Raw genomic sequence first — 27,311 nt, forward strand, 5'->3', positions numbered from 1 at the left:
GGGATGGACATGTCACCAGAATGGCTGATAGCCGACTGCCCAAACAGCTGCTGTATGGAGAGCCGTCTCAGGGCAAGCGTTCAGTTGGGGGACAGAAGAAACGCTTCAAGGACTGCCAAGTGTCCTTCAAAGCTATGGATATCAACCTCAACACTCGGGAGTCACTTGCCCAGGACCGTCCAGCATGGCAATGCAAGATCACAACTGGAGCTGATGCACCAGAGACCTCAATTCTGGACAAGAACCCACAGAAACAAGGTAGTACCAACTTTCTCATTAAAAGACTGGTGATTACCGTCCAAAGAATGTTGTTACAAAACAAATGGTGCTATAATTATCATTTGTGTTTTTGTTAATGTACAGTAAACCTGAAGAGAAATGTGCACAAGATATGCCCTTTTTGCATAATGAAAGATCCAAAAACTGGTCGACAAGGCAGATTTTATTATATAAAAAAAAAAAATCAGGCATTTGTGTTGGTTCCAAACGACTCTATAAAAAAATGTCACCCTTAGTGAGAAACAGAGTCTTGATGTTGTCCAGAGAGCAGTCGCTCCTTCTGCTTGAGCTCCTCCCATTTCCTCTGCAGCTCCGCCTTTTCTGTCTCAAGCTCCTCTCTCTGACTGCTTAATTTTTTGGCTTCCTCCTGCTGAGTTCTCCTGAGAGACTCGATTTGCTCTCTCTCTACAGCAGCTTCTCTGGCATTGACAGCCCGCAGCTTCTCGACAAGCTCCCGCTGATGCTCCAGAGCCTGCGCCTCCTCCCTCTGTGCTCTCCTCAGTGCTTCTATCAACTCCAGCTCCCTCCTAAAACCACGCTTCTCTCCTGCAGTTGCCTGTGAAACCTGGAACAAATCTGAAAGATACAAGGCCCATTAATATCATTAATAACAGAGAGAATACAGTATAGTGACCATAAAAGCTTACCTGGAACTGATACGTCCTTTGTGACCATTGCTGGACATGTTTTACTGTACTTTGACTCTGTGTGTGAGGATGTGTCTGGTGACTGCTTCAGCACCTCGCCTGTTTGCAAATTCACATGCGGGTGCCTCTTGGACATGTGTCTGTGCAGGTTGCTGGTGCTGCCCTCAGAAGAGCACTTTATCTTCCTATTGCAAATCAAACACTGACAACCATCTGAACTTTCCAAGCGTTCAAAGTGTCTCCAGATCATACTCCGACGTGATTTCGTCTTTGAAGGGGGCTGATTTTTTACCACGACTTCTTCTTTTATTTCTTCCATGGCTTCTCCCTGTACAGCTACAAGGATGCCGTTTAGTGCAGAATCAATGTCAGTGTCGTTCACAGTGATGACGGTGTTAGAATCTGCTTCCTCCAGTTCCACCTCCACTACAGAAGAAGAGATAGAGATGGTTAGGGATGCAATACTCACTCCTGCAAAAGTGAGGTTAAATATTTTCTTTTGATAAGAACATTTTGTCGGTTTCTAAATCATTTTTCTCTAGTACAGGATGGGTAAGGAGAGGCGGCAAACATACCCAAAATAGTATCAGTAAAGGTAGCTAAAATAAATTGAACGACCAGGGTTAATGATCCATATCTTTTTGAATCTTTTTTAAGAATCAGAGAAAGCGTCAGAGGTCTCCATTAACCCGAATCTTATGAGTCCTCATGACTACTGCAAAGTACACAAGGCATGTTACAGAAAGACTCACTGGAAACATCATGGACTCTGATTATTCATTTGAATTGGCTCACAGACTTGAGTCAGCAGACTCAATGGAAACAGACTAAAAAGATTTAGGATGAATTGTTCAATTGACGATAGTCAAGGGACTCAGATAATTCATTTGAATTGATTTACTAACTTAAGTTAGTGGACTTAGTAGGAAAAATGCATCTGTGAATCTATAACTTGGCATAATAACATAAAAATTGACAAAAATGTATAATGAAAGATACATAGCTATTGTATATACATATATATGTGTGTATATGTACTTAATTATTAAGGAATTATCTTTATTGCCATAATCATTTTCATTGTGAATTACTGAGTGATAACTATTTTGATGACCTGCAAACTTTGATACATTGAATGTGAATACAGGTAGTTGCAACGTTTACTGGTTAACTTTTATATATGCTACTGTATATGTTTTATAGGTTAGATCATTTTTATGGTGTGATTTGCATTGTTAGTCCAGTGAATGGCATCATGTGTACTGGGTATGGGATGGTATGGTGGAAACTGGGTATGGTGGAGGTCGGTTTGAGCTCCCAACCCACAATCAGACAATAGACAGCATCCAGGGTGCGAGAGAGAGTGACAAATCCTGACCAGGATGGCTTTATCTGGTTGGAATACCAGCGGAACTGGTTTTGCCGTGCCAGTTGTACAGCACGTGGAACACACGGCAGGAACAACACCCGGATGGATCAGCAGCCCCATTGTGCTTCGACGCGATATGGACTGTTGTGATCTTCGTTTAATTTTTAGTTTTTTAATTATTCTTGAAACTAAAGATTTTTTTGTTTTTGTATGCCAGTGCTTCTCAAAGAGTGGTGCAGGATCCCCTGACAGAAAGTAACCGAGGAAACACTGCTGTATGCCAATTCCCTAAACAAACGATTAATAAGAGGAAAATCCAGTTTAGGGCTTCAAAATAAAATGATGTCGAAAAATATGGTCTCAAAGTTTCCATTCACTGGCAGTGTAGAAAACTGATAGATGGATGGAATTGGAATTGTGGCAAGCTTATAATCGACATTTTTGTTACATTAATTGTTGTTTTTAATAGGTTGTGTTGGTATGTTTTTTTGGTGAATGGACTTAAAAATAAAACACGTTTAACTAGAAACCGAAGTCCACAAAATGAGGCTAATGTGCTTTATCCTCTCTTTCAGAATTATTGGAAGTACTGCATAAATTCTTAAACACAACAAATGGCGACAAGCTCGAGGTAAGAAGGCACGATGTATTTATGTGTTCAGTACCTTGTGGACCATCAGTGTCCATTGACTGCTGTCCAGTCGAAGCTTCTTGACCCTTGGTCCTCCCAAGTTCCATGGCAGCCTCTTTGGGATGTTTGACGCGCAGATGTCTTAGCATCGGTGTCGTACTGCCATGTTCGTGTTTACACAATACATTTTTACACAGCAGACAGACCACAGATTCCGTATCGACTTCTTCAAAATAATCCCAAACGACACTTCTCCTCCGAGTCATATTTCTCACCAAACAAGGCGAATCATCGGGTCAGTCGAATGATTGTTACTTTCGACTGTACTAAATTCGTCAACAAATGGCGGGTTCTGTGGCGTGTTGAGGAGACCGACTTCTTCGGCTAACCGAGTGTGTTGCAAACTAGTATTCCAAGATTTACACTACCCTCTAGTGGCTCAGTTTGTTTCTTGGAATGGAATGGCCTTTATTGTCATTATACAAGGTGTACAACGAGATTGGAGAGCTTCTCCTTTCAGTGCAGTAGTCAAGTTAAAAAAAAGTATACAAAAGTAGAGTAAAAAAGACAATTTAACAAGATATATACAAGATATCCAAAATATTCTTATTCTTCAGCAGCTCTGAACTTCAACACCAACAGTGTGTACTGTTCATGTAAAACAAAGCAATTAGTGTGATTGTATTAGTTGTGTCTTTTAAATATTGACATGTCATGCTGTTTTTTTGTTTTCACTATGTATACTTTGCCGTACAATATTTTGCCATGTCATTGTGCAGCCAGCACGGTGACCGAATGGTTAGTGCGCAGTGCACACAGCTGAGAGACCCAAGTTCGAGCATCTCTGTGTGGAAATTCTTACCGTGCATGCGTGGGTTTCCACCAGGTACTCCGACTTCCTCCCACATTCCAAAAACATGCTAGGTTAATCTGGCGAACCTAAATCATCCATAGGTATGAATGTGAGTGTGAATGGTTGTTTGTCTATATGTGCCCTGTGATTGGCTGGCGACCAGTCCAGGGTGCACCCTGCCTCTCGCTGAAGATAGCTGGGATAGGCTCCAGCACACCCACGACCCTCGTGAGGATAGATAAGCGGTAGGAAATGAATGAATGAATGATTGTGCAGCCAGAAGCCACAAAAAATCAATTTTATAAAATGTATATTACAAATGCTATTCAGAGAATTGCTAACAGTAAGACACAGAAAGTTTTCATCTCAAGCCCTTGTTGTTCTTCTTGTCTCCCTTTGTATTGTATTCTCGCACTCTTGCCTCCGTTTTCTTCTTTTCTATCTCCTCTTTCTCCGGACCAAACGAAACCAAGTCTTATCCAAGGTTTTAACATGCAAAATGCTAGCGACACAATAACTTGTCAAGACCAGAAAGAAGCAGCTGAAAACACTTAAATTAAGACAATTGTATTTATTCAAGGAGATATCTGTCAAACTAACAGTTTCCTAAATTAAACACACACACAAACACACACTGAGCCCGAAGGGATATGGTCAAATTAAATATTAGATAAATACTCCAGCTTCAACAGAAATTCACAGACTGACAAAAGTAAACACAAACAAATGGAATCCTTCTCCACACCAAAAAAAAAAAACATCTTTCCATCTTCCTTAGACACATTTTTAAATACATTTTGCAGTGCACTGGCTGGCTGAAGAAGCACACTCCTTGGTAAATAATGTTACAGTTATCAGTGCAAAACAATGTAACACAATACAAGCTAAATCAGAATGGAATGGAATGCATTTTCATGGGGAGGACTCAGCGTTATGCTGGAATATAGGACATATGAAGATATTTAATGTAAATGTACTTTTGTAATAACGCACTGTTGGGATAGTGATAGGTTTACATTACTGTTTTCTTAGATCCTGAGTGGGTCTAAAGGTGGTGAAGCATACAGTATTAATAAAATAAACAGTTCAACAATGTTCAGGATATTAGTGTGTGGCTACTGCATGACAACCAAACATCTTCCTTGTCACATGTGTTGTATCCAGTGGTTCAAAAATCTATTACAGGGTGAATGAGGTACCACTGTGGATTTGAGGCATTGGTAAATATCCTTTTTTCCTGTTAAACAAGTCTTTATAAAACTAAAATCAGCTCTGAAAGGACAACAAATGTAAACAGCTCATTTAGTTGTCAAATACAGTAATCTAAAACCAAATTAAACATTAAAATGTCGCTCCTCAAAATACTTGAAGAGCCTCGTTTCTGCTGGTGCAAGATTAAATAGGAAATTGTAATGTATAAATGTTCGCTTCCAGCACACGTCACACATTCAAAGCCATCCTTCTTTCAAGTAAACCTCAAAGTGTAACAGATGGCCACCCAAAAAAAGACTAAATATCCTCGAATTAAGCCCTGTTATTCAACGTTCAAATTAAGCTACAGTATTTTTAAGCACAAACCGGCAGAATTAGGATGTTTGCGAGCATGTGGACTCTGCAGGGAAAATGTGATTTCCTCACTATAAACAAAACTGCTTTGACAGTGAAGGTGACCACAAAACACTTGAACCCTCTTTTCAAGGCCACATGATGATGGAGGTCTGTGTGATGTCTGATTTTAGTCACTGCATTCGGGGACATAAATCCACCGTGACACAATTTTTTGTTACATAGCTTATGAAACACACAATCCCTGGTATATCACATACCATTTATATCATCATCTTCCAACGGCAAAACTAGTTTCATATACATTGCCAAGTTGTGCACAGCTGCATTACTCTGTTTGTATTTTTTTTTCCAAAAAGCTGAGCACCATCAATAGAACATCAGTAGTACTGTCAGAAAAGTATCAGTTTGTAAGTCAAATCATCTGTGTGTGACATTAACATTCAGGGAAAACACTTTCACAATAAGGTGCCATTGGACTTAAATGCATACGATCTTTCATTCCATCTACAAACCAGAAAGAGGTCTTTTTTTTAACCCCCAACCTGAGTACTTACAGGCATTAGGTATGAAACTATAAAATGTTTCCATTACACAAAGTGAATATTCTACTCAAAAGGTGGCAAAAGAAAACAAAGTTGTCGCGGCCGATGTAAACTGCAGTAGAAGTGAAAACATTCAGACCTGCTTTTGTCAGGCATGTTTAGTAGTTGCTCGTCTGCAATATGATTAGTTCTTATGTCCCTGCAGAGCATCACACAGGTTGTGGTTCGGATCAGGCTCCTTACTCATGACCTCCACACATTCCCATTCTCCGCTACAGCTGGACCGCTTCACAGCCTCCACCACCGTCTGCACGTAGAGGCCATCCTCAAAAGTGGGTGCCATGGCAATTGGGCCACGTGCCCATAACCTACGCTCCTGGTGAGCCTGGAAGGACTGTCTCAGGGCTTTAACCATGGAGCCCAGTCCCTGCAGGTGAGTCAAAGGTATGTCTTTCACGTCAGGCCCAGCCCAGCCACCATCACCTAGCAACAGCTCCTCACTTATGCTGCCATTGCGCTGACCGTACAGTTTTGTCCCCCTGGCAACCAGTCTCCCACTGGATCCGACTATCATCACCTCATGCACAAATGAGCCTGGCATGTTGAAGTTCAAGGTCACAGTGCAGCACATGCCACCCGAGGATGTCCCCATCAACATTTGGAAAAAACAAAAATCATCGCTGGTGACTCGACGGATGCCTCTGATGGTGTCGTTTTGTTGTACAAAGGTCCGCAGCAAGCCGTGAACCCGCTGTGCCCGGGCCCCAGTCAGATAACTTAAAAGGTCAATAATGGTGGAACCAACTGTATGCAGGCCACCTCCCCCCATCAGGTCCTCACAAGTCCAGCCGTACGACTGGTCCAAGAGGCTGGGGCCATACACGCGCACATCGCAGACCTGCACTTCACCCACGTATCCTTCCACCAGCAGCTGCTGCATCGTCACAAATGCAGGAAGATAACGCAGCGTATTACCCATGATGCTGAGAAGCTGGGGGTAATACCTGGCTGCATTCACCATCTGGAAAGAATCCACAGCAGTAGCAGCTTTCTCACATACAACATTCTTACCTATGCCTGCAGAAAGACAGAGTGAGAAAAACGTGTAAAATATTCAGATCATAATCATGGTTCAATTTTTTTTTACTTTTTTCTTGCAATAAAATAGATAAAGCAGGTGGACAAACATAAAACTCCAACTTCATCACTATTAGAGCTACATTGACAAAAATAAGTAGATTTACTATCCACTGAAAATGAGTCAACACAGCCATTCTTGACTAATAAATACCTGGCAACGCAAGTGAGTAGCGAGATAGTGCTTACAGTCAAGCATGGTGGCCGTTTTATGTTCTGGGGCTGCATGAGTTCCGTCAGCACTAGGGAGCTGTGGTTCATCGAGGGAAACATACACTTGAACATGTAGTGTGACAATGTGAAGCAGAGCTTGAGCCCTTTCCTTTGGAATGTTAGGAAATGAATGCCTAAGTGGATTAAGGCAGTGCTTGATCCCAGTGGTGCTCACACTAACTACTGACACTATGGGCAGAATTTAGACATGCTCGCTGTGAGGTACAATCACTTGTGTTGTCAACCATTTCACAATAATGTTGACCTATTTTCGGAGGACAATAAATCTAAAACTGCTATACAAGCTGTACACAGACTACTCTAATTTATATACATGTTATTTTCGTATTGTGTCTTGAATAATTTTTTTGCTTTACTTTCCGTATATACATACATTTTGGAGTGAGTAAACAAAAATTCTGCTTCCTGCAACATGAGATGTAGTGCAGAGATAATCAAATACAACATCAAGGTTTCATTGCTGTGGACTTCCAAGGCGGGCAGGACACACGCAGCCAGGAAGTTGCAACTATAAGAGGAAGCTGAGGTCAATGCTCAGGAATTCCATGAGAAAACGGAACAAATCTACTCTGCGATGAGAGTGATGATGGTATTGTGTGATAGATTGCTGTTTGTATTCGATGACCCATATGACCACAACAGAATAACTGTAAGCAAAAAATATTTTCCAGCTGAAAACAACTTGGAAGTAAATAGTGAACCCTGTTTCCAAACAGCTAAGTCACACAGGCCGGTTGTTTTCTAAGAAATCTCTCCCAATATCCCAAGTGTGAACTGAAGGTTCACATCTCAAGGTGTGGCTTTCAGCCATTGTGCATGTCTGTGAAATTGCAAGTGTGTTTATAACCTCTTACCCAGTGCTTTGACAGCAATTTGCCTCGTCATTGAGGGCGGAATATAGATGCAAACAAGGTCAACATCTTGGTGCAGAAGGACATCATCGGACCGACTCGTGTGAAACGGGATACCGAGCTCATTTGCCAGGCTGCACGCTTCTTCTTCGCTCCTCCCCCAGAGTGCATGGACCTCAAAGCCCTCAGCTTTCAGCAAAGGGACCAGCACTCGGGCTGTGCTCCCCGTGCCAAACACGCCGACTCCGGGCAGCATGACAGCGCCGCTCAATGCAGCCTTATATCGAAACCATGGTGATGCTCAGAAATGACATTGCATCTGTAAAGCAAAGGTGTAAAATGGCGTTTAAAGAGATGCTCCGATATGTAATATACAGAATTATGGGGCAAAAACAGCTAAATATTGACCAGGAAACAATTATGATGAAAAACCTTGATACAATCGGATGTCACACGCGTAGACAGGACAGTTAAGTTTGCTGTTGTTGAGATTGTTCACCGACCACCTCCTTGTTATCCTTACATGTGTCTCGTTTTTATGGACCAAAACAAAAAAACAACCCTTTTATTTGGTGCACTGCCACTACAAGAGCCTACCTTACGATTGGAAGGCATAATGAAGCATGAAAAGTTAACGAATAAGCAACATTATTCTTCCATAATGTAGCTAGAGCTATCACTCAAAGCATACCCACAGCTGGAGCTGTGTCATGTGTACTGTATCATGCGCTACTGTATCCTACTGTAAGGACAAACATAAACAAACAGCAGCCATAAATATGATACCAAATCACATTGATTAATAAATGTACTCCCATGATGGAAATGACATAACAGTGAGTGAAGTCACAATACAATACAAATAAAGCCCCTATTTAACACCATACACGTAATACTAGATGCCAAGTACTCTCTGCAGGTGAATAATTACACAGCTTTGGTCAATATAGGGGCAAATGCTGACAAAATCTCCTGGCTGTGGCAACTGTATCAACAAACACAACATGTCACTTTGACATCCAGACGATTTTTTCTTATCCGCAGTCTGACAACAACTTACTTTGTCCTATTGATATTGTAATGTTACCTAATCTTACTCTTTTCCCCCCATTATTAACATACCATTCCTCTCTCATATCAACATATATAACACCTCTACAGAAAATATTAAACACAAATGCATAGTTATTTTAGATTGATATCTATTTTATAATATTCATTTGCATTTTGCCTTCTTGAGAGCTGTTGTTTCAGAACCACTTTCCATGACACAGTTCAACCGTAAACACCATTAATCATTCTGTAAATTGCTATTTGACCACTTTTGGGGCACCTGACAGCAATCTTGTGGAGGCTCAGCTAACTCTGATTAAAGTTTTAGGGTAAACTGCTAAATCTTGGTTTTACTTACTTAAAACGAACATCAGCGGCTAGCTCGGTTTGTGTTGCTATAAGCCTGTTTTTATACACTGTATAATGGGCGCCACGTTATTGTATTTAGGCTAAAAATACAACTTGACAAGTTGAAAATATTTCAGTTATTAACCACAGATAAGACAGGCACCATACATGCAAGAGTCAATGGGCATTGTGATAAGGCTTGCTAGCACGTTTGTCAGCTAACAAGCGAGCAGGACAATTGAAATCAAACACCTTCAGTGAAGGGGTAAGACTGTGTAGCTTTCATAAGAACTTTGCACACATTAAGTTAAAAAACAAATAACGTAACGTTAGATACCTACTGTATTTATCCAGTCGAGTTCATCAACAACTGTAGCAAGTGTTCTGACGGGCGCTGCCCAGTTGACGATGGAAGTGAATGGTCAACCAGAGACACTAAAACGAGAAGATTGCTCAAATCATTAGACATTTTGAACTTGATTAGCTTCCCCATATGCGTTGTATAACTTCTTTTTAAATGATTTACAGGTTAATACACAAATTGCGTGAAATTCGTAAATGCAATGGATAAATGTGAGCATTCACTAAGTATTCACTAAGTATTTACCAGCCATTTACCGATGTTATTTTCGCCATCTTTCCCGGAAGTGGGCATGTTTGTTGAAAAGACTGTTTCGACATATGTATTTTATTAATTCATTTGCCCGTGTTGTCAGGTATAGTTGTATACACAAATGTCTGTTTTTCACAAACATCTAAAATAAATTCACAATAAACAATATTACCATTGTGGAGGCTAAGATGGAATGTTACAATAATAAGCGCTGTTCATCTGTTCGTCCAAAACAACAAAACTTTTTTGAAACTAGTATTAACGTAGTTTTTTGTCTAGTATCGTTGTTATAGTTTGAAGCGGTGTAAAACTGCAATAATGTTGCTGACATTATTTCGCGAAAGTCATTTATGTAGGACAACAAAGTGACCACGAGGGGCGGTAGTTAGCTGACTGTTGTGGCTAGAAATCGCAAGGCATTCTGGGACCTTTAGTTCTAAATGGCGGGCTGTCGTGTTGACAATATGATTCAGAAAACTAGAAAAGCGTGAATTGCTTTTTAAAAAAAACTATCTCACAATTAAGAATACATATAGATTTAATTTGCGTTTATTTAGGATGTAACTGCGTGAATAAAGCTGCGGTATCACAAAAAAAGCTTTTCTGGTTGGCGTAAAATAAACAGGAAGTTGTTAGCGTTGTGGGACGTGTAGTTCCGGCAGCAGGCCGCTGAAGGAGACATCGCGCAGGATAAAGAAAGGGCAATAAAATAGTCACAGTTCGACCTGTGGGTTGACTTTTTGGACTTGGCGTTTGTATTAAGATGCCTGGGTTCACCTGCTGTGTCCCGGGCTGCTACAGCAACTCACACAGGGACCGGGACCTACGCTTCTACACATTTCCCAAAGACAACACGCTGAGGGAGCTGTGGCTGAGGAACATCTCCCGGGCCGGGGTCAGTGGCTGCTTCAGCACCTTCCAACCCACCACGGGTCACCGCGTCTGCAGTGTGCACTTCGTAGGCGGGAGGAAAACCTACAGCATCCGAGTACCGTCGCTTTTCCCTCTGAGGGGTGTGAATGAGCGCAGGGTTCGACGAGGCAGGGGCAAGAAGGTGTCGACGGCGGCTCCAGGAGCCCCCGTCGCCGCTGCAGCCACCACCGGGATTGTTATCAACACCGTGTTGGGAAACACGGCTGACAGTGCCGAGGCCAACGCCGGTGGCGAGGCCATCGACGAAAGCATCACGGTGGTTCAGATTGGCCAAAACGGGGAGTATCTCGGCACGGCGCGGCTGCCTGTGGCGACAGAGGGATCTTACACAGTTTCAAACGAACTCACCGCCGACGACTCCTCCGCTGAGGGGCAGCAGCCACTGATGCAGTACGTCAGCGTCACCAGTAGCCCACTGGACCACTCGTACTCGCTGACCACCGGCACCACGTCCACCGAGCTGCTGCGCAAACTCAACGAGCAGCGAGACATCATCGCCCTCATGGAGGTGAAGATGAAGGAGATGAAGGCCACCATCCGCCAGCTCCGGGTGGTGGAGGCCAAGCTGCAGGAGGAGGTGCGGGAGCGGGATCGGCTACTGTGCAGCGCTTCGGTAGCTCCCAAGAAAATATAATAGGCGAACTCGAAAAAGACATGAGGACACAGGATGGGGATTTGTACAAAATATTGTATTTTCAACAACTATAGAGCTGATTTTCGTAGCCCTTGATGCATAAAGATAAACTGTCTAGTTGTTTAGCTGGTAGTAATGCTGACCTGCTATGAAATCCACCGTTATTTAACCCCCCCCCCATACACACACAGTTAGACTAATATTTATGAGTGTCAGGAAGGTTGCTTTCGTACGATTTTTTTGCTCATTTGAAATTTAAAAAAAATCACCAGAATGGCACAGCACATTTTTGTGGCATATTAATGACATCTACAAACATATCACAGGCCCCTTTCAAGCTACTTTCAATTTGGGAGTGGTTGCAACATGCTAACATACAAATTATGGATATCGTAAGTGCATTGTTTTTGTGCGATGGATGCATTTAATGTGCCTGTTTAAGTTGTTTCCTAGCTCTTACAATGCGTTGTTATTACTGGCTGCATTTTCTCACAAGTGCTTTTAAATGCACAACATGATACATACATACATTTTGATCTTTAGACTGACATTTGTGCCCTGTTTTCAATTTGAAGTAAATTACATTTTGAAATAGATTTGCTTCATAGAGTTCTTTTCAGATCATCCACCAATTGTTTGCAATTTTGAAGGCAAACCTGCACAGTATTCTCAACATGCTTCAGTACTCATGGTAGGTGAATTCATTCAAAACAATTCCATAACAACACATCTAATTGACACATTAACTGTATTTCTATGTTGTAACATCTTTCCCTTTCTACAGGTCATTTGGAGTTGACGGTGCTGCAGCGTTGTTTCCTCCCTCTAGATGGCAGTAACCTCAGCTTGGAAGGTCCTTTGCTTGATGGCTCCCATCTGGCAGTGTTGACATGGTAAGTATATCATTAAACTGGTGTCCTGTTCTTCAAACCTAAGCTCTTATTGATTTAAACACCTGCAATATTAATAATGATATGTGTCGAAAGGTAAGTTGTTTATGGTGAGTACAGAAGAGAGGGATGGCTCAGACTCATAATCTCGTTTGGATTTATTTTGTATTTTTTTCCACTTCCAACCCGTGTTGCATAATGCTTTAATCCAAGCGCTGTCAATCAAACATACGCCACTCTTACCTAAATTTTCAATGGTGGCCATTGTTGCGCCGCAGGTCTTTGCGTTATTCCACAATAAAACAAGAATTATGGTAATTTTTGTTGTATTATTGAATTTTCTTTTCTGTTTATCAAGCTCAGCGACTTTAAATACCATTTAGAAACTGATGTCTATTTATTTATTTGTACTGTACTGACTGAACTCAAAACTGAAACCAGTGAAATGCAACACAATGGAGAACAGTGAAGCACACATGCATATTTAGGTGTCAAACTGTGTGATGTGTAGATCAAAGTCATACATGTTGGCAGGTCTACACTAATATTGAGTTTTTTGCCTTCCTGACAGTCCCCTAGTTCGGTCCTGCCCCACTATTTGAGAAACATCGGCCTATAGTAAGATAAACTGCAGTCCCTCTTAACACTGCATTATTTTATTAATGTGTCGTAAGCAGGTCTGCAAGGTGACAATGTGAAAAGTGTATGCCAAACATCCAAACAAACAGCTGGCGCTGCCGTCAAAAGTAGCCTCCACGATGTATTGGTTCAGGCCAGTGGCTTCAGACACAGACAGATTAGTCTTCAGTTAATGGTCGTATTAAACCGCAGATTAACAATGGGATGTCTTTCCTCTTCTGTCAGCATACAGATGTGAACCAGGATTTACACTAATGCACAGTGTCAGCCATCTGTAGAAGAACTGTAGCATGGGATTTGGAGGCCAAGAGGTATAGAGGAACAGGATGTAAAACTAAGGTAAGGAAATACAGTTGTACTGTATATGTTAAACTCATGGTATACACACAGTGGGTATATACCCACAACCCATATGAGTTGTTTCTATTGTCAAAGGGCGCTCCGCTGCCATGTTGAACCCTCAGGTGGGCTACATTCTCTTATCTGTATCTGCTCATATCAAGAAAAACACTCATAATCATGTCCCCGCCTCCAATCATCACATTTGATAGCAGTGGTAAAAGCAGGATTTAGTTGCAGGTCAGTGTTTGTTAGGGACACTGTTATACTCATCTCACTATATGTGTTTTCATTGTGTGTCAATACAGGTTCTAAATACTAAAGACCGGAAATTAGAATGCTTTAATCCAGCGTGCTGTGTTGGGATGTGTGCTGCCATTGGTTCAGCCCTCTCATGACGCACACGCATATAGACACACACTAATCCAGTAGGGTAGTGCCTCGGTTGTGTGTTCTGTACTTTTGCAATCTCATGAATTCCCAGCGGATGGTGGCAGTCAGGACGCATCGCATTTTTTGGATTTACATCCAGCAGGAGCGCCACATCAGAGCCTCCCTACACTGGAAGAGGCACTCGCATCCGCGGGACTCTGCTGAGCCCAATGATGAAGTCCTGGGTCGGCACCACAGCGCTATTGCTGCCAATCGCCTTCTGTCTTGGTAAGATGATTTCAATCAAATTTCCAAGACGCAAGTTTGTTGTTCTTTCATGTGTTGTTCTGATTTATATATTCTTATTTGCGTCCTGGATTTGGATAGACATTCAGTTCATTTACAAAGTAGTCATGATACAATCGCTGATAAAGGACACTGTACTTTGGTGAAAAACTGATCTCATCATGTTCCAGTTTGTATCTGGGGACATGCATACAGTATATAATTCCATATTTTAAATATAATTGGTTATAATGCCATAACCTTCCAAATAATGGATTTTACAATATGCTCATTATTTTGTTGCAGTGGTGTCAGTCACACTGCATTGCTGAAAGCTAATTGTAATATTTTACTTGTCTTAGTTAGCCACATAATCTACAATACCTCTGTGAAGGTATCAGTCAGGCCTAAGCATGATGGCATCCCACATGGGTGTTTTTGTGTGCAGAACACCGGCACAGTTTTATTTGGATAATGTACAAAGTGTGTGTATTTGTAATAACATGTGCATAAATATCTCTTTGTATTTTTTTTCCAAAAAATCCTTTTCATGGAAAAAAAACTTTAAATGACAGTTAAGTGTCATTTGAGATGACTATATTAGATGCAAGCTGAATAACTTTTATGGCACATACTACTTAGTCCAAAACAGTATTATTAAAGGGGACTATTATGCTTTTTCCAATTTTTTGACCCAAAATTTTGTTAGAAGGTAGTATTCTTGTGTTGAACGATGTCAGCGTTTCAGATAATTTTAAAGCCTTAAAAGAAGTTTGGGATGGCTCAGAACACTCAGAGTTTTTTTTTGTAACACTGGCTCACTGTGATGTCACAGCTCAACTTCCTTATATGGGCATGCCCGGGTACAAGCTGTAGGCTTGCCCTGGATCGGCTCTGCTGGACTGTTTCACTGCTCTGATTTCACCGTGTTAACACGGACCAATGGTTTCCAGAAAATATTTGTTCAGGTTTGAAGGACAGCTAACTTGCCTAAAGAGGCGAGCAGAAGTGGTTGGAATCACAGATTCCAGGTTAAGAGAAAAATATGGGACTGTTTTGGGCGCAGCAGGACTATCCACCAAACTGCTGCTGAAGTCTGATGCCTTTTTAATGTTACTTGGTCATGTTGAAGAGTCAGAAGCGCATGCTTGGAAGTACCTATTTCTCAGTTTCTCAGTGTCCTAACTGTGTTTAATTTGTCCAAGGCAACAGTCTGTGTAGCATTATAGAGTGTGCATACAGGGACTGTCTTACCTGCATTCATGCAAATTACAATCGTTGAGTCTACCTGTTTTTTTTAAACACTAGTAGTCCCGCAAAAAACGTGTAAAGACCACATTTCCACTATCAATGTTGTGTGAAGATTGTCTGCACGCAATAAATGCAGACTTATGTTATCACTCATTGAGTTCATACAAGATGAGTTACGGGTCTCCAACCAGTAGCTCCTAACCCTTTTTCAAGTAGTAGTTCAACTGTTTTATTCATTTATTATCAAGTCCTATACTGACAAAATTAGAAAAAGGGGTTCAGCAGTAGTCCGGAAGTCCTCAGGAGTGCTCATGAGCATTACCAATCACAGCATATTGGGCGTGCCCGGAGGCAGGCCGTGGGTGGAATAAATTTAAGACTGTTTAGGTAATACAGGGAAATACAGCTGGAATAGGTGTAGATTCTGGAGGATCTATAAAGATTTCTGTGCCGGTTACTGTGTGTAGCTGCTCTGTAGGAGTCCATAACTCAATACAAAGGGCCGAAAATGAGCATAATAGGTCCCCTTTAATGCGAGGATGCCAGTTGAGGTATGTAGTTAAGACTAACCTAACCTAATCTAACCTTTTACCAGTTTATAGGAGTTGTAGAACACTACTTTGAAACTTGAGTTTCATTGGTTTGCCTGACCTGTAACTGGCAACTCACCTTTTTCTACTCCAACCCCCTCCCAACGTAATCACGTGAATGGCTTGGCTTACTTTTTACGCTGGATGCTCTTCCTGACAAAACTGTGGCCGGGAATCAAACCCAGGCTCTCTGCCATGAAAAGCATCTACCATTACACCACCCCTCACCTTAACATTATATTCTAATAATCATTATTCAGTTATTGACCAACTGGAAATGGAACGCTGCCTACTAGCTGGGCACTTACTTCCCCACTAGCCCACATGGCTAAATAGATGTGAAGACCATGAGCAAGGTAGCAAAACATCCCTTTTGTGTATTTGATCAATGTAGTCAGGCAGTGCTTATGTAAGCCCACAATGACTTAGGCTTTCACAATGTGTAATCCCTCCAGATGAATACAGCACAACATATTTTTGCATTTATTTGATCCTTACAAGCATCAGTCTCCCCAAGCATATGCACATTCTATTGTCAAATGAAATCCTCACATGAATCACATTCATATTTACTTATTGTTGTGTGTAATGTACTTTTATTAAAAACCTTTTCTCTTATGCAGGGTTGGTGCGGGTCTGTAATGGAGCGGCTATTTCTATTTCATGTGGTTCCATCTACAAGAGTTTTGCACAGTGTTTGCTGACACTCGGGGACAGTTTGGTGGAAACACAAAAAGATCAGGATACGCAGGACATTGATGCAATCTGCAGGTGAGATTCCGCTTGTCACTATGGAAACCACTTACTCACTCTTGATTCTCTTTTGCTTTTATGACAAGCATTTTAATGGTGAAATCGCTTGCCGATCCAGAGAAACTCATTATGTCATGCATGCAAAACAGGAAATTCAATTTGTGCAGCTTTGCATGTTCTTTACATTTATTTAGGGTTAGGGTTGGTAACCTTTTCACTTACCAGTGAGCTGGTTGACAACAGAACTGCTGGTTTTAGTCATCAAGTCACAAAAGTAAGCTTTAATGCAAAAACATGGCACACAGTGGAGCAGGACAACTGGCGATAAACTACACAAATCTTTCTACTACCACTACGGCTCTTTCTACGTAATATTAGTACTAATAAAAGCAATTGCAGCAATAACATCAAGCCATTCACTACTTTTACTGGCCAAATGTTTCAAAACTACACTGGAGGCAATTTGTAAAATGCATAAGACTTGTATGTTTACACTCAATGCACCTGGTGTTGTGTTACTCGGCACATACTGTCATGTTCGGGCTTGAGAGCTTTATGGTTCGACCCCAGGATGCTGAGAACAGGACTCAATTGCAGGTAAAACGTTTAATTTAATGAAGTAATGGCAGGAGCAGGATACAACAACAACAACTACTACCAAACAAAAGACAATGAAGCCACAAAAGAAAGAGCACACACCTGAACTAAATAGGGAGTATGAAATTAGAGGCAGGTGCGTGAAATAAGCAGGGATAGAGAAAACGGAAGGGAACAAGAAAGGAAGTAGTTACAAAATAAGGCCATGGACACCGGAACAGAGGCAAAGAAGGAAACTAAAAAAAGCTGTCACGAGGGGGTAATGCCCACATCGTGACACATACTGGAATCAAGACTCATTTAACACAAATTGTACCGATACCATTATGTGTGGGTTCACAACAAAGCTGGAAAAACTGCAAATCATTTGAATGAATTAGTTAAGTTACAGTATATTCCCGTTGTTTGCTGGGGTTTCACACCAGGACCATCCTTTTGCCAATTGCAAATCCGATGATTGAGATGGCCATAAAAATTTCTATTTTTGACACATGCTCCCCCCAATATTCCTGCTAGCTCGACAATTTTGAATCAAGATTTGCAATAACATCAACTGTTGCATTTATTACAAGGACAGTCAAAAATAACACGTTAATGGCGGTTATTTCATTAATTCCATTACATTTTTCAGTGTAATTAATATTTGTGCAACAGAGCAAACATGGCAGACGGAAGCACAGTGGCGCATCCCCACACAGTCACACAAGAGTCTGATGCTCTTTAATAACGTCATTCTGACCCGAACACATCAACAGCAGTACACCATATACTGTATGTACAGTATCTCCAACTCATACACACGAAGGTAAGATGCCAACTATTGACTTGGTGTGCATATAACGAGGTCTTAACTATGTCTGCTATTCCTCCTCACACCAGAGCGAGCGTGTTTCCTTGTGTAAAGGCATTTGAAGTTTATATTCATAAATATTTCATGCTCCTGTCAACATTATCATTTATTAAATGTTTTTCCTGTCCAAAGGCAGGGTTGCTTTCCCCCTCCCAACATCCCTCATGACTGTGACTTTTTCCCCTTATTCTTTGAAGGTCCTGGAATGACTTCCATGTTTGTGCCAACACGGCCATGTCTGGCTGCCCCCGAGAAGCAGCAGCAGTATGGGAGTCTCTAAGACAAGAATCCAGGAAGGCCCAGTTCTCTGGAAACCTCTATGACATGTGCGCCAGCCTCACCACCCTGGTACCCAGCACCGTGCCTGCACCCCTGACCCCTCCCACCTCAGATCAGACCAATCAGGAAACACTGAAGGGACGAACGTACCAGCAGAGCCCCGCCCTCACCACGATGATCTTTCCAATATGTAGCACTCTATTAGTGCTGCTCAGGATCTAGATAGGTCATCGTCATTTCAACTTGCATTGTTTGCTCAGAGACATTAATATGCCAGTTTTATATACTGTACAGTGTACTATATATTAGTTCTTATCTTCTTTTTGAGTGCTGACAAAAATGCTTTTTTAATCAGATTGGGACAAGGATAATTACAGATTTATTATTAGTTTTTTAAATCACAGATCAGCCGCATTTATGATTAGGCCTCAATCCTAAAATCAGGGTTTCAGAAACAGAATCAGCAAGACATATTTTTATTGAAACTCCTCACACTCGGAGTGAAGTTGACTTAATGTAAATATTAGTGACAGCTTTTCAATGAACACTATCTCATGGAGAACAAAGAATATTGTTATCCAAACATGTCATATGTCAAATTAGATAGCAGTATATTTAGAGTGCCCTCTGATTGGCTGGTGACCAGTTCAGGGTATACCTTACCTCTTGCCCAAAGTCAGCTGGGATAGGCTCCAGCATACAACTGCGGCCCTAGTGGAACAAGCAGCCTAAAAAAAGGAATGAATATACAGAAGAGCATACATTAAATTAGTTATTCTATTTATGGCTATAAATTTAGTAAAATTAAGTAATTTCATTTGAAATTATGGAGAGAGACTCCTTCAAAAAATGTTACCGAATGTAGATTTGTTAAAATTGAAAAAAAAAATGTTGTAGCTATTTGAGTTTTGAGTTTGAGTGGGAATATTTTTTTCTGTGTGTGCGTGCGATCTTAATACTCTTAAATGGTTTCATAACAATCGTGGCATGAGCAGATTAATCTCGTCTGTCTTTAGTCATCCGTTGTTGTGCAGCATGGTACTATGCACCTCCAAAACCTTTGAAACAGTCTTGAGCCCTTGGAGGACTTTGGTGGCGGACTGAGAGGGAGGAGGATTGTTCTCCATTGTCACGAACATGATGCTCACATGACATCTATACAACAAAAAAAAAAAGTCAGAGGTCAGAAGTGCGTGCGCTATCTCTGCAGCAGGATGAATATTAAGAAGGAGCAGCTGCTGCTGAACCTTTGTGTGTGTGTGTGTGTGTGTGTTATATAAAAGAGTCATGCATCAAACTTACATTAAAGTCCATTTTGTAAATGCAGGCTGTCAACATGCAGCCTCTGCAGGAGAACTTTGACAGCGTCAGTCATTATTCTAATTGTGGACCTTTTATATACATCACCAAAGTTGATTAAAAGTGTAATGAAATAATGGCAGTTTGACTGTGTGTTAAAGGGGACCTATTATGCTAATTTTTAGCCCTTTCTATTGAGTTGTGGACTCCTATAGAGCAGCTACACACGATAACAAGCTGAAAGCAGAAAGCTTTCGAGTTCTTCCAGAATGTGCACCTATTCAGCTGTATTTCTTTGGATGTTGTGGTCCCCGTGAAAACGGTCTGTTTTAATGTATTCCACCCACGGCCCGCAGAGCTTGGGGGAGGTCAGAGAGTTTATATATAATAGAGTTTATATCATCATATTGTGCAGTGTTGGAATGGTCAAAACATGGCAACCTACCCCCCACCCCCTGCCCCTCATCCAATTTCATTCATATTGAGGGTTAAGACCTGCACTCTCTTGTGGACAACAGATGGTGTACAACGTCAACCATGTTCAGGATTACGGAGTCCACATAAGACTTGTTCTATCTATTCTATATGAGCAGGGCATAAACAAATGCTGAGATCATGTAAGCTTTGCCTCATGACAGCCATCTGTTCATATAATTCTTAATAATGAAGTGGACAATTACCTTGTTGGACATTTGTTTGGATTTTCCTCAGTGGAAGCAAGGAAATTAGAAACGTCATTAACGATAACATTTTCATAAATCTTGGCATCGTGTCACCTAAGTGTAAAAAACATTAAACAAGTTGACTTTTAATCGAAAACAACTGCAGGCATTAAAAATATATATTTAATGATGACTTCTTTGGGTGACAGTTGCTTTTTGTATTTCTAGCAAACAAACTATTTACATATTGTTTGTCTTTGTCACATACAAACAAAGGAAGAAGATTCTGCTTTGCTTGTTGCACAAGTACAAATGTATGCTTTATTTTAAGAAACCGATTAAAGTAGTGTGATTTGGCGATTAAATTCGAGACCGTAGCATTTGGGAGGCTGCAAACGCAATCTATACTGATATCGTTTGGTGACCCCAATGGGTTGTGGTCAAAACGCTTTGGAAGACATGCTAGCATACATGTAACACAGATATCTTCAAAGTTTAATAATCATTGGATAAATGTTTATTGACTTATGGACAATTATTACGTACCAAATTCTGTAGTAATAAAAGACACCCTAAAGTTACAGTGGGTGCTTTGTCGAGTGCATTGAAAATTTTCAAGTCAATCCAACTTCGTGGTCAAAATTCGACGTACTCAGGCAGACAGGCAGACAGCTTGGTGATACATTTCTCACCTCACAGTGAAATGTTTAGCGGTCCCAATGTCCAATTAGACCACGTGGCACAAGTCTGTGCAGGAGCGTATATCTTCATGCTTGGTCCCTCACTGGGATCACTTGTGAAACAGAGCAGAATGACCCAGACAGCAGCTGGACCAGTTTGGACACATTAGTTGAGCCCAGAGAAAGTGAGAGTAAGCATTGCAGAGTATAGCGTATCATGGAGGAACTGGCAAGGGAGAGCATCAGCCTCCTGGCTCGATCCGCATCTCATTCTGATCCCCCACAACTCGGATCCTTTGGTGCCGTGTTCATCATGCTGAAGTCTGCACTCGGAGCTGGACTACTGAACTTCCCTTGGGCCTTCCAGAAGGCGGGGGGAGTGACTACTGCTGTTAGTGTGGAGCTGGTAAGTGCAATTACTGTAGTGAGCAACTAGTCTACAATATTTTAATACAGGGCCTGCAATCTTCACTTGATCTTAAATATTCACTGAAAAGATCTTGAGGTTAGATCTATTTATGTTTTGGCCTTATGTACTGTATACACACAAGTGATTTGTCTCCTTGGCGTGAAAGAGGCTCAAGTGTTTCACAGGTGAGTGTTAATGAAGCTGCCACTTTAGACCATCATGTGTCATTGTATTGCTTCTACTCACTTACACTGCATGGAGTTTCCAAGTAGACCAAGGGCCCGAATTAAGGCCCGGTAAGGACACGTTACAGGAGGCTTTGTTGTCCTCCCTTACTGACATACTTAATTGACATATACTAGTGCATATAAATAAATGATAAACAGATTTTTTTCCAACTAATTTTTACTTTGACTCAACAAAAACTAATGCAGCACAGCTTAAGCAGGAAGAATATATTTGAATGTTGGACCACTCTTTCGTTTTTTCCCTTCAGGGGTCGCCTCCATCCAATCCTGTCTTCTGCATCTGACTCTCTCACACCAACTACCCTCATGTCCTCCTTCACTACATCCATAAACCTCCTCTTTGGTCTTCCTCTACACCTCCTACCTGGCAGCTCTAAACGCAGCATCCTTCTACCAATATATTCACTATGTCTCATCTGGACTCTAACCATCTCAGTCAGGCCTCTCTGACTTTATCTCCAAGGCCTCTAACATGTAATGTCCCTCTGATGTACTCGTTCCTGATCCTATCCATCCTGGTCACTCCCAATGAGAACCTCATCATCCTCATCTCTGCTTCCTCCGGTTCTGCTTCCTGTCTTTTCCTCAGTGGCACTGTCTCTAGACCAAACAACACGGCTGGAGGAATCTGCTGCATACAATGACAATTGAGAAACTCCTCCACTAAAAACCACTTAACCCACTAGCGCTGAATCCTGGACATTATATTTACAAAGAAATCACATTGTAGTGTAGATAAGACACTGCTATTCCCACAGGTTTGGTCTTGACCGGTTCTGAGCATAAATCCAGAGTTCTTTATGTCTGATTACTCAAGATTAAGACCACTTTTGTGGGGTCTGCAACCTGCGCGGAGGTTCATATTCTGTCCCATCATCAGTATGCTTCACAATAATGTATTGAGAGTCTTGTCTGCGTGGGCAGGTATCTCTGGTGTTCCTCATCAGTGGACTGGTCATCCTCGGCTATTCCTCGTCCGTCAGCAGACAAAAGACCTACCAGGATGTGGTGAGAGAAGTGTGTGGACGTGCGGTCGGGCAACTGTGTGAGGTCTGTTTCTGCTTCAACCTCTTCATGATATGCGTCGCCTTCCTGGTGGTGGTGCAGGACCAGCTAGAGAAATGTGAGGGTCATGTGATGTGATGTCATGGAGTGGTCTTTGATTTTCACTGATGTGATAAAATAACAAGGTTTTGAATTGTTTAATTTTTTTTTAGGTTCTGCCTCACCTCCTTCCCCTGACCGCATATCACTGATACCATCAAAGTCTCTCCTTTACTTTGTATTCACGATCATCCATGTAGATGTAAAGAAAACTGATGATTTTTGATTATTTTTTTGCTTATAGCTAATTATTAAAATGACTTGTTTTGCAGCACATTAATGTGTCATCAAATCATTTGTAGGAGTTTATCCAGAGAGGAATATGAATCTAATTTCAGAACACAAATCCATCTGCAATTTCATTTTCATTCTAGCTAGTATTAGGATAAACATGTGCTGGGAAGCATAGATGCAACGTCGTTTTCAATTTTTCTTTTGGTCCCCTTGTTCATCTGAAATCATTTTAATCCCTTAAACGTTTTTGTTCACATTTTAAACAGAGCATTTGATTGGATTTATAAACACACCCTAAACACACATCACATTTTGATCAGAACATTCAGCAGAGGAGTGCAGATGGGCTCACGCACTTAGTGTGATAATATGCAGTCAGTGCACACAAATGCACACGCTTTCATTATTCTACCAGTATGCATTAGTAAAAAAAAAATCTTAAAAGGCTTGTGTTCATCTTGGAGGTATTTCTGTTCTGTTCATTCCCACAATTGTGTCTTCTCCAGTGTGTATTTCTCTGTTTGAGACGGTGACCGGGTCAGGTGAAGAGGAGATGCCCTATCACTGGTACACTGATCAGCGCTTTGCCCTCTTTGTCCTGTGTCTTGTCATCATCCTACCACTTTCCATCCCAAAGGAAATTGGCATCCAAAAATACACAAGGTATGTGACAATCTCTCTCACGTGATATTTTTGTCATTTAACTCTTATTTCTCTCCTCCGCAGTGTGCTGGGGACACTGGCTGCAACCTACCTGTGTGTGGCAGTGATCGTCAAATACTACCTGATGGAGAACCACACTGCCATTGTAACACCAGAGCACAGTCAAGGGTCAGCCATTGTGGTTTCATGTATTATATTGTTCACATTTCTGACCTCTAAGTATAACCTGTGATTGACTGGCAACGAGTCCAGACTGTACCCCGACTCTCACCCCAAGTGAGCTGGGATAGACTCCATCTCACCAATGACCCTGAACAGTATCAGTAGTAGTATAAGTGGTATCAAAATTGCATGAAAAACAGTCAGGTGACGTGGGTTTGTGGAATCTCCGTTTGGAATTCTCTGTGTGGAATTTGCTTGTTTTCAGGGGAATTCCAATTTCCTCCCACAATGAAAAACGATGCATGTTAGGTTAATTGTGCAGATTTCCAGTTATTTCCCATGAATTCACATTTTTACCATGTCTTGGACAGGAAGTCATGTTCATGTCTTTACAGTATAGGATCGTGGGCGTCCATGTTCAGTGTTGTGCCGACCATCTGCTTTGGTTTCCAGGTAGGATCTTCTTGTGGTTAAAATGCGGAATCATTCTCTTATATCAAAGGTGGCATCATAGATAGATAGATAGATAGATAGATAGATAGATAGATAGATAGATAGATAGATAGATAGATAGATAGATAGATAGATAGATAGATAGATAGATAGATAGATAGATAGATAGATAGATAGATAGATAGATAGATAGATAGATAGATAGATAGATAGATAGATAGATAGATAGATAGATAGATAGATAGATAGATAGATAGATAGATAGATAGATAGATAGATAGATAGATAGATAGATAGATAGATAGATAGATAGATAGACTTTCTTTATTGTCATTGCACAATAACACAGCAGTGAAATTGCCAACAAAATGTTGTTGCCTGGCTCCAGTAAAATAATAAATAATAAATAATAATGTAGAGAATAAATAGATTACATCAAATATGAACAATGCACAGCGTAAACAGTAATTTGTACAAATAATTTAAATAATTTAGAATAAATAATAATAATGTCATCACATTATTCATCACATATCATGTGGAAAATGTAATGTACAATGCCAAAAATATGCGCTGTATGTATATGATCTTTTACAATTAAGAAAGCACAAATAAACCAGTCATTCACAGTTATGGGTTGCCACCTTAGTTCCGACTGAATCTCATATTCAGATATTTTGGACTATTCGGGATGCACTAGAACCGAGATTTCCTCAATTTCTTAAATGCATCTGCTTGTTTGATTGTGTTCACAGTGTCATGAAGCCTGTATAGCCATCTACAGTAGCATGGAGAACCAGAAGATCATGCACTGGGTGGTCATTTCTGTCATCTCCATGCTTTTCTGTCTGCTCATCTACACTCTGACTGGTGAGCTGACGTCAAAGAACATCAAGCAGTATGAGTTCCACTGAAAGATGCTAACCTGTGTCCACTCTTGGCATCATCAGGAGTGTATGGCTTCATGACATTTGGTCGAGTGGTTGCTTCCGATATCTTGATGTCATATCCAGGGAATGATGTCGTCATGATCATTTCTAGACTGCTTTTTGGAATATCAATCATTACCATCTATCCTATTATTCTTCTTTTAGGGAGGTATGAAACACCAGAGTATTCGTCTGCAGTTGGCAGCAAAAGACTATAGGTTTGTTTTTCAATGTGTGCTAGTGTGCCCCACATAGGTCTGTCATCTTGAACCTGATTGTGCGGGTCCAAAGACGTCGACGTGGAATCGTCACAAACTCCTTTGAGAGTCGCTGCAGGGTGCTTCTCACTGTGATCTGGATCACTATAACTCTTCTAATCGCCATGTTTGTCCCCGACATGGGTGAAGTCATCAGCGTCATTGGAGGAATCAGTGCCTTCTTCATCTTCATCTTTCCTGGTATGGCATCAGTGTTGTTTTTTTCAACAATCGATCAGCCACCTTTCAAAAGCTGGCCTTTGAATAATTGCACTCGATTTTGATAAATAAATAAGGAAGAGGTGTCTGTCTTGTGTCACAGGTCTTTGCTTGGTGTTCATCATGCAAAATGAACCTGTGAGTCCAAGAGTCAGGTGAGTACACGCATACATTTGCACACATTCATGAAATCATATTAATAGCAAAACGTGCTGTGAGTGGCAGTAACACTGTTGTCACACAGCTTACATGTGACTTACTATGTTCTTTTTCAAGGTTTTTCAGTTGTCTCCTTTTTGTAACACCCAGTTCTAACACCTTTTTCAGGATTGTTTTAACCATCTGGGGAATCGTAACGATTGTTGTCGGAGCCTTCATCTTTGGACAAAGTACGACGATTGCTGTCATGGAGCTTCTACGCAAATTCTGAGTATCTCAGGGGCTAGTCACATGGAAATGTTTTCAGATCAAAACAGCAAAGTATTTTAACGTTTCAGCCTCTCATCCACATGGAACAGTTTTCTGGGTGCCTCTATTTTTGTAAATGGCTTCCAGAGTGGGAAATCTGAAAATTTTGTATAAACAGCAAAACCGTGGTTAAATATATTTTCAGAAACTATTTCAGCACCGACCCGTCGTCATTATGTGACAAAAAGTGAGCTTTGATGACAAGACAACATAACATCCAGCTGACATTCTCCTGATATTTTCTCCAAAATGTAATTCCACTTTTTTGTCAATTTAGATTAGCCTTAAAAACCAAAAGATTTATGCACATGCGTTCTTTCTCCTTCTATTGTTTGGTGTGTCACATGGTTCCATTTGTGTGTCTGTTTACAGCACCACACATAGTAGGTGTGCCTTGTGCATTACATCGTTTTCATCCATTGAAGCGTTCTTGTCTGGTTGCAGCTATTAACTAATCCAGCACAGTGTGGATGCAACATTTTTTTAGCCCACCAAAAAATAAATAAAATCCCGGGAATGTTCCCTTGTGGATAGGGCCTCACTCTCTGCTACTACTGTAGTAGTAGTAGTAGTAGCAGTAGTAGTAGTAGGAGTCATGACTTCAGGGTGATGGATGACGCTCTTCTGTTTTGCACAACTGAACATTACATTTTTTTTAAGTGTCTGTGATATCATCTGGGTCACATTCATGTCTTATTGGTTTTATTTGTGTGTGTTATTGTATGAAGTGTAATTTAAATAAACAAAATAAAACCACACATTTTTTGTATTCAATTAAACATGTATACCATATGAAGTTATTGAAGTTATATGTATTTAATGTGGCAATGTAGTATATTAAGGTTGTTGTCATAGTTAGATATTGCAAAGGGCGCCCTCGCTTTCAAATGTACGGTAGCGTCCACTGGAGTTACAATGGGGTTGATTAATAAGCTCTTTATTGCAAATAAGTGGCTACCTAGGGCTACTGTCAGCCATAACCGATG

General features: G+C 40.9%; 5 protein-coding genes across 11 annotated transcripts; 3 read left to right on the forward strand and 2 right to left on the reverse strand.

Annotated features, from left to right (window-relative positions):
• Nucleotides 1–429: 429 nt before the first annotated feature.
• LOC131139498 (uncharacterized) lies at nt 430–3,348 on the reverse strand. The gene is made up of 3 exons (XM_058089171.1): nt 2,961–3,348; nt 927–1,352; nt 430–855 (listed from the first exon to the last, which is right to left on the reverse strand). Exons 1-3 carry the CDS (start codon nt 3,190–3,192, stop codon nt 512–514), a joined length of 1,002 nt encoding a protein of 333 aa, XP_057945154.1. The 5' UTR covers nt 3,193–3,348; the 3' UTR covers nt 430–511.
• A 987-nt stretch (nt 3,349–4,335) lies between these two features.
• Nucleotides 4,336–10,477, reverse strand: gfod2 (glucose-fructose oxidoreductase domain containing 2). 6 transcript variants are annotated; one of them, XM_058089034.1, is made up of 4 exons: nt 10,299–10,477; nt 9,855–9,948; nt 8,116–8,431; nt 4,336–6,967 (listed from the first exon to the last, which is right to left on the reverse strand). In XM_058089034.1, exons 3-4 carry the CDS (start codon nt 8,366–8,368, stop codon nt 6,075–6,077), a joined length of 1,146 nt encoding a protein of 381 aa, XP_057945017.1. In that variant the 5' UTR covers nt 8,369–8,431; nt 9,855–9,948; nt 10,299–10,477; the 3' UTR covers nt 4,336–6,074. The 6 variants fall into 6 exon arrangements, with proteins under 6 accessions (XP_057945017.1, XP_057945015.1, XP_057945018.1 ...); XM_058089032.1 differs by lacking the exon at nt 10,299–10,477 and adding an exon at nt 10,132–10,184; XM_058089035.1 differs by lacking the exon at nt 10,299–10,477 and adding an exon at nt 10,121–10,138.
• Nucleotides 9,766–12,013, forward strand: thap11 (THAP domain containing 11). Its single transcript, XM_058089038.1, has one exon. The coding sequence runs from the start codon at nt 10,890–10,892 to the stop codon at nt 11,691–11,693; it is 804 nt and encodes a 267-aa protein (XP_057945021.1). The 5' UTR covers nt 9,766–10,889; the 3' UTR covers nt 11,694–12,013.
• Nucleotides 12,014–12,159: 146 nt separating this feature from the next.
• Nucleotides 12,160–19,948, forward strand: nrn1lb (neuritin 1-like b). 2 transcript variants are annotated; one of them, XM_058089039.1, is made up of 6 exons: nt 12,160–12,384; nt 12,478–12,586; nt 13,448–13,561; nt 14,046–14,221; nt 16,683–16,830; nt 18,457–19,948. In XM_058089039.1, the coding sequence occupies exons 4-6, from the start codon at nt 14,164–14,166 to the stop codon at nt 18,758–18,760; spliced, it is 510 nt and encodes a 169-aa protein (XP_057945022.1). In that variant the 5' UTR covers nt 12,160–12,384; nt 12,478–12,586; nt 13,448–13,561; nt 14,046–14,163; the 3' UTR covers nt 18,761–19,948. The 2 variants fall into 2 exon arrangements, with proteins under 2 accessions (XP_057945022.1, XP_057945023.1); XM_058089040.1 differs by having other exon boundaries at nt 14,094–14,221.
• Nucleotides 19,949–20,137: 189 nt separating this feature from the next.
• On the forward strand, nt 20,138–26,996 carry slc38a8b (solute carrier family 38 member 8b). Its single transcript, XM_058089041.1, has 10 exons — nt 20,138–21,585; nt 22,761–22,959; nt 23,681–23,837; nt 23,901–24,005; nt 24,395–24,452; nt 25,208–25,322; nt 25,403–25,550; nt 25,637–25,839; nt 25,961–26,012; nt 26,185–26,996. Exons 1-10 carry the CDS (start codon nt 21,397–21,399, stop codon nt 26,285–26,287), a joined length of 1,329 nt encoding a protein of 442 aa, XP_057945024.1. The 5' UTR covers nt 20,138–21,396; the 3' UTR covers nt 26,288–26,996.
• The last annotated feature ends 315 nt before the right edge of the window (nt 26,997–27,311 follow it).

The sequence above is a fragment of the Doryrhamphus excisus genome, chromosome 12 (genome assembly GCF_030265055.1).
Source record: "Doryrhamphus excisus isolate RoL2022-K1 chromosome 12, RoL_Dexc_1.0, whole genome shotgun sequence".
Lineage (NCBI taxonomy): Eukaryota > Metazoa > Chordata > Actinopteri > Syngnathiformes > Syngnathidae > Doryrhamphus > Doryrhamphus excisus.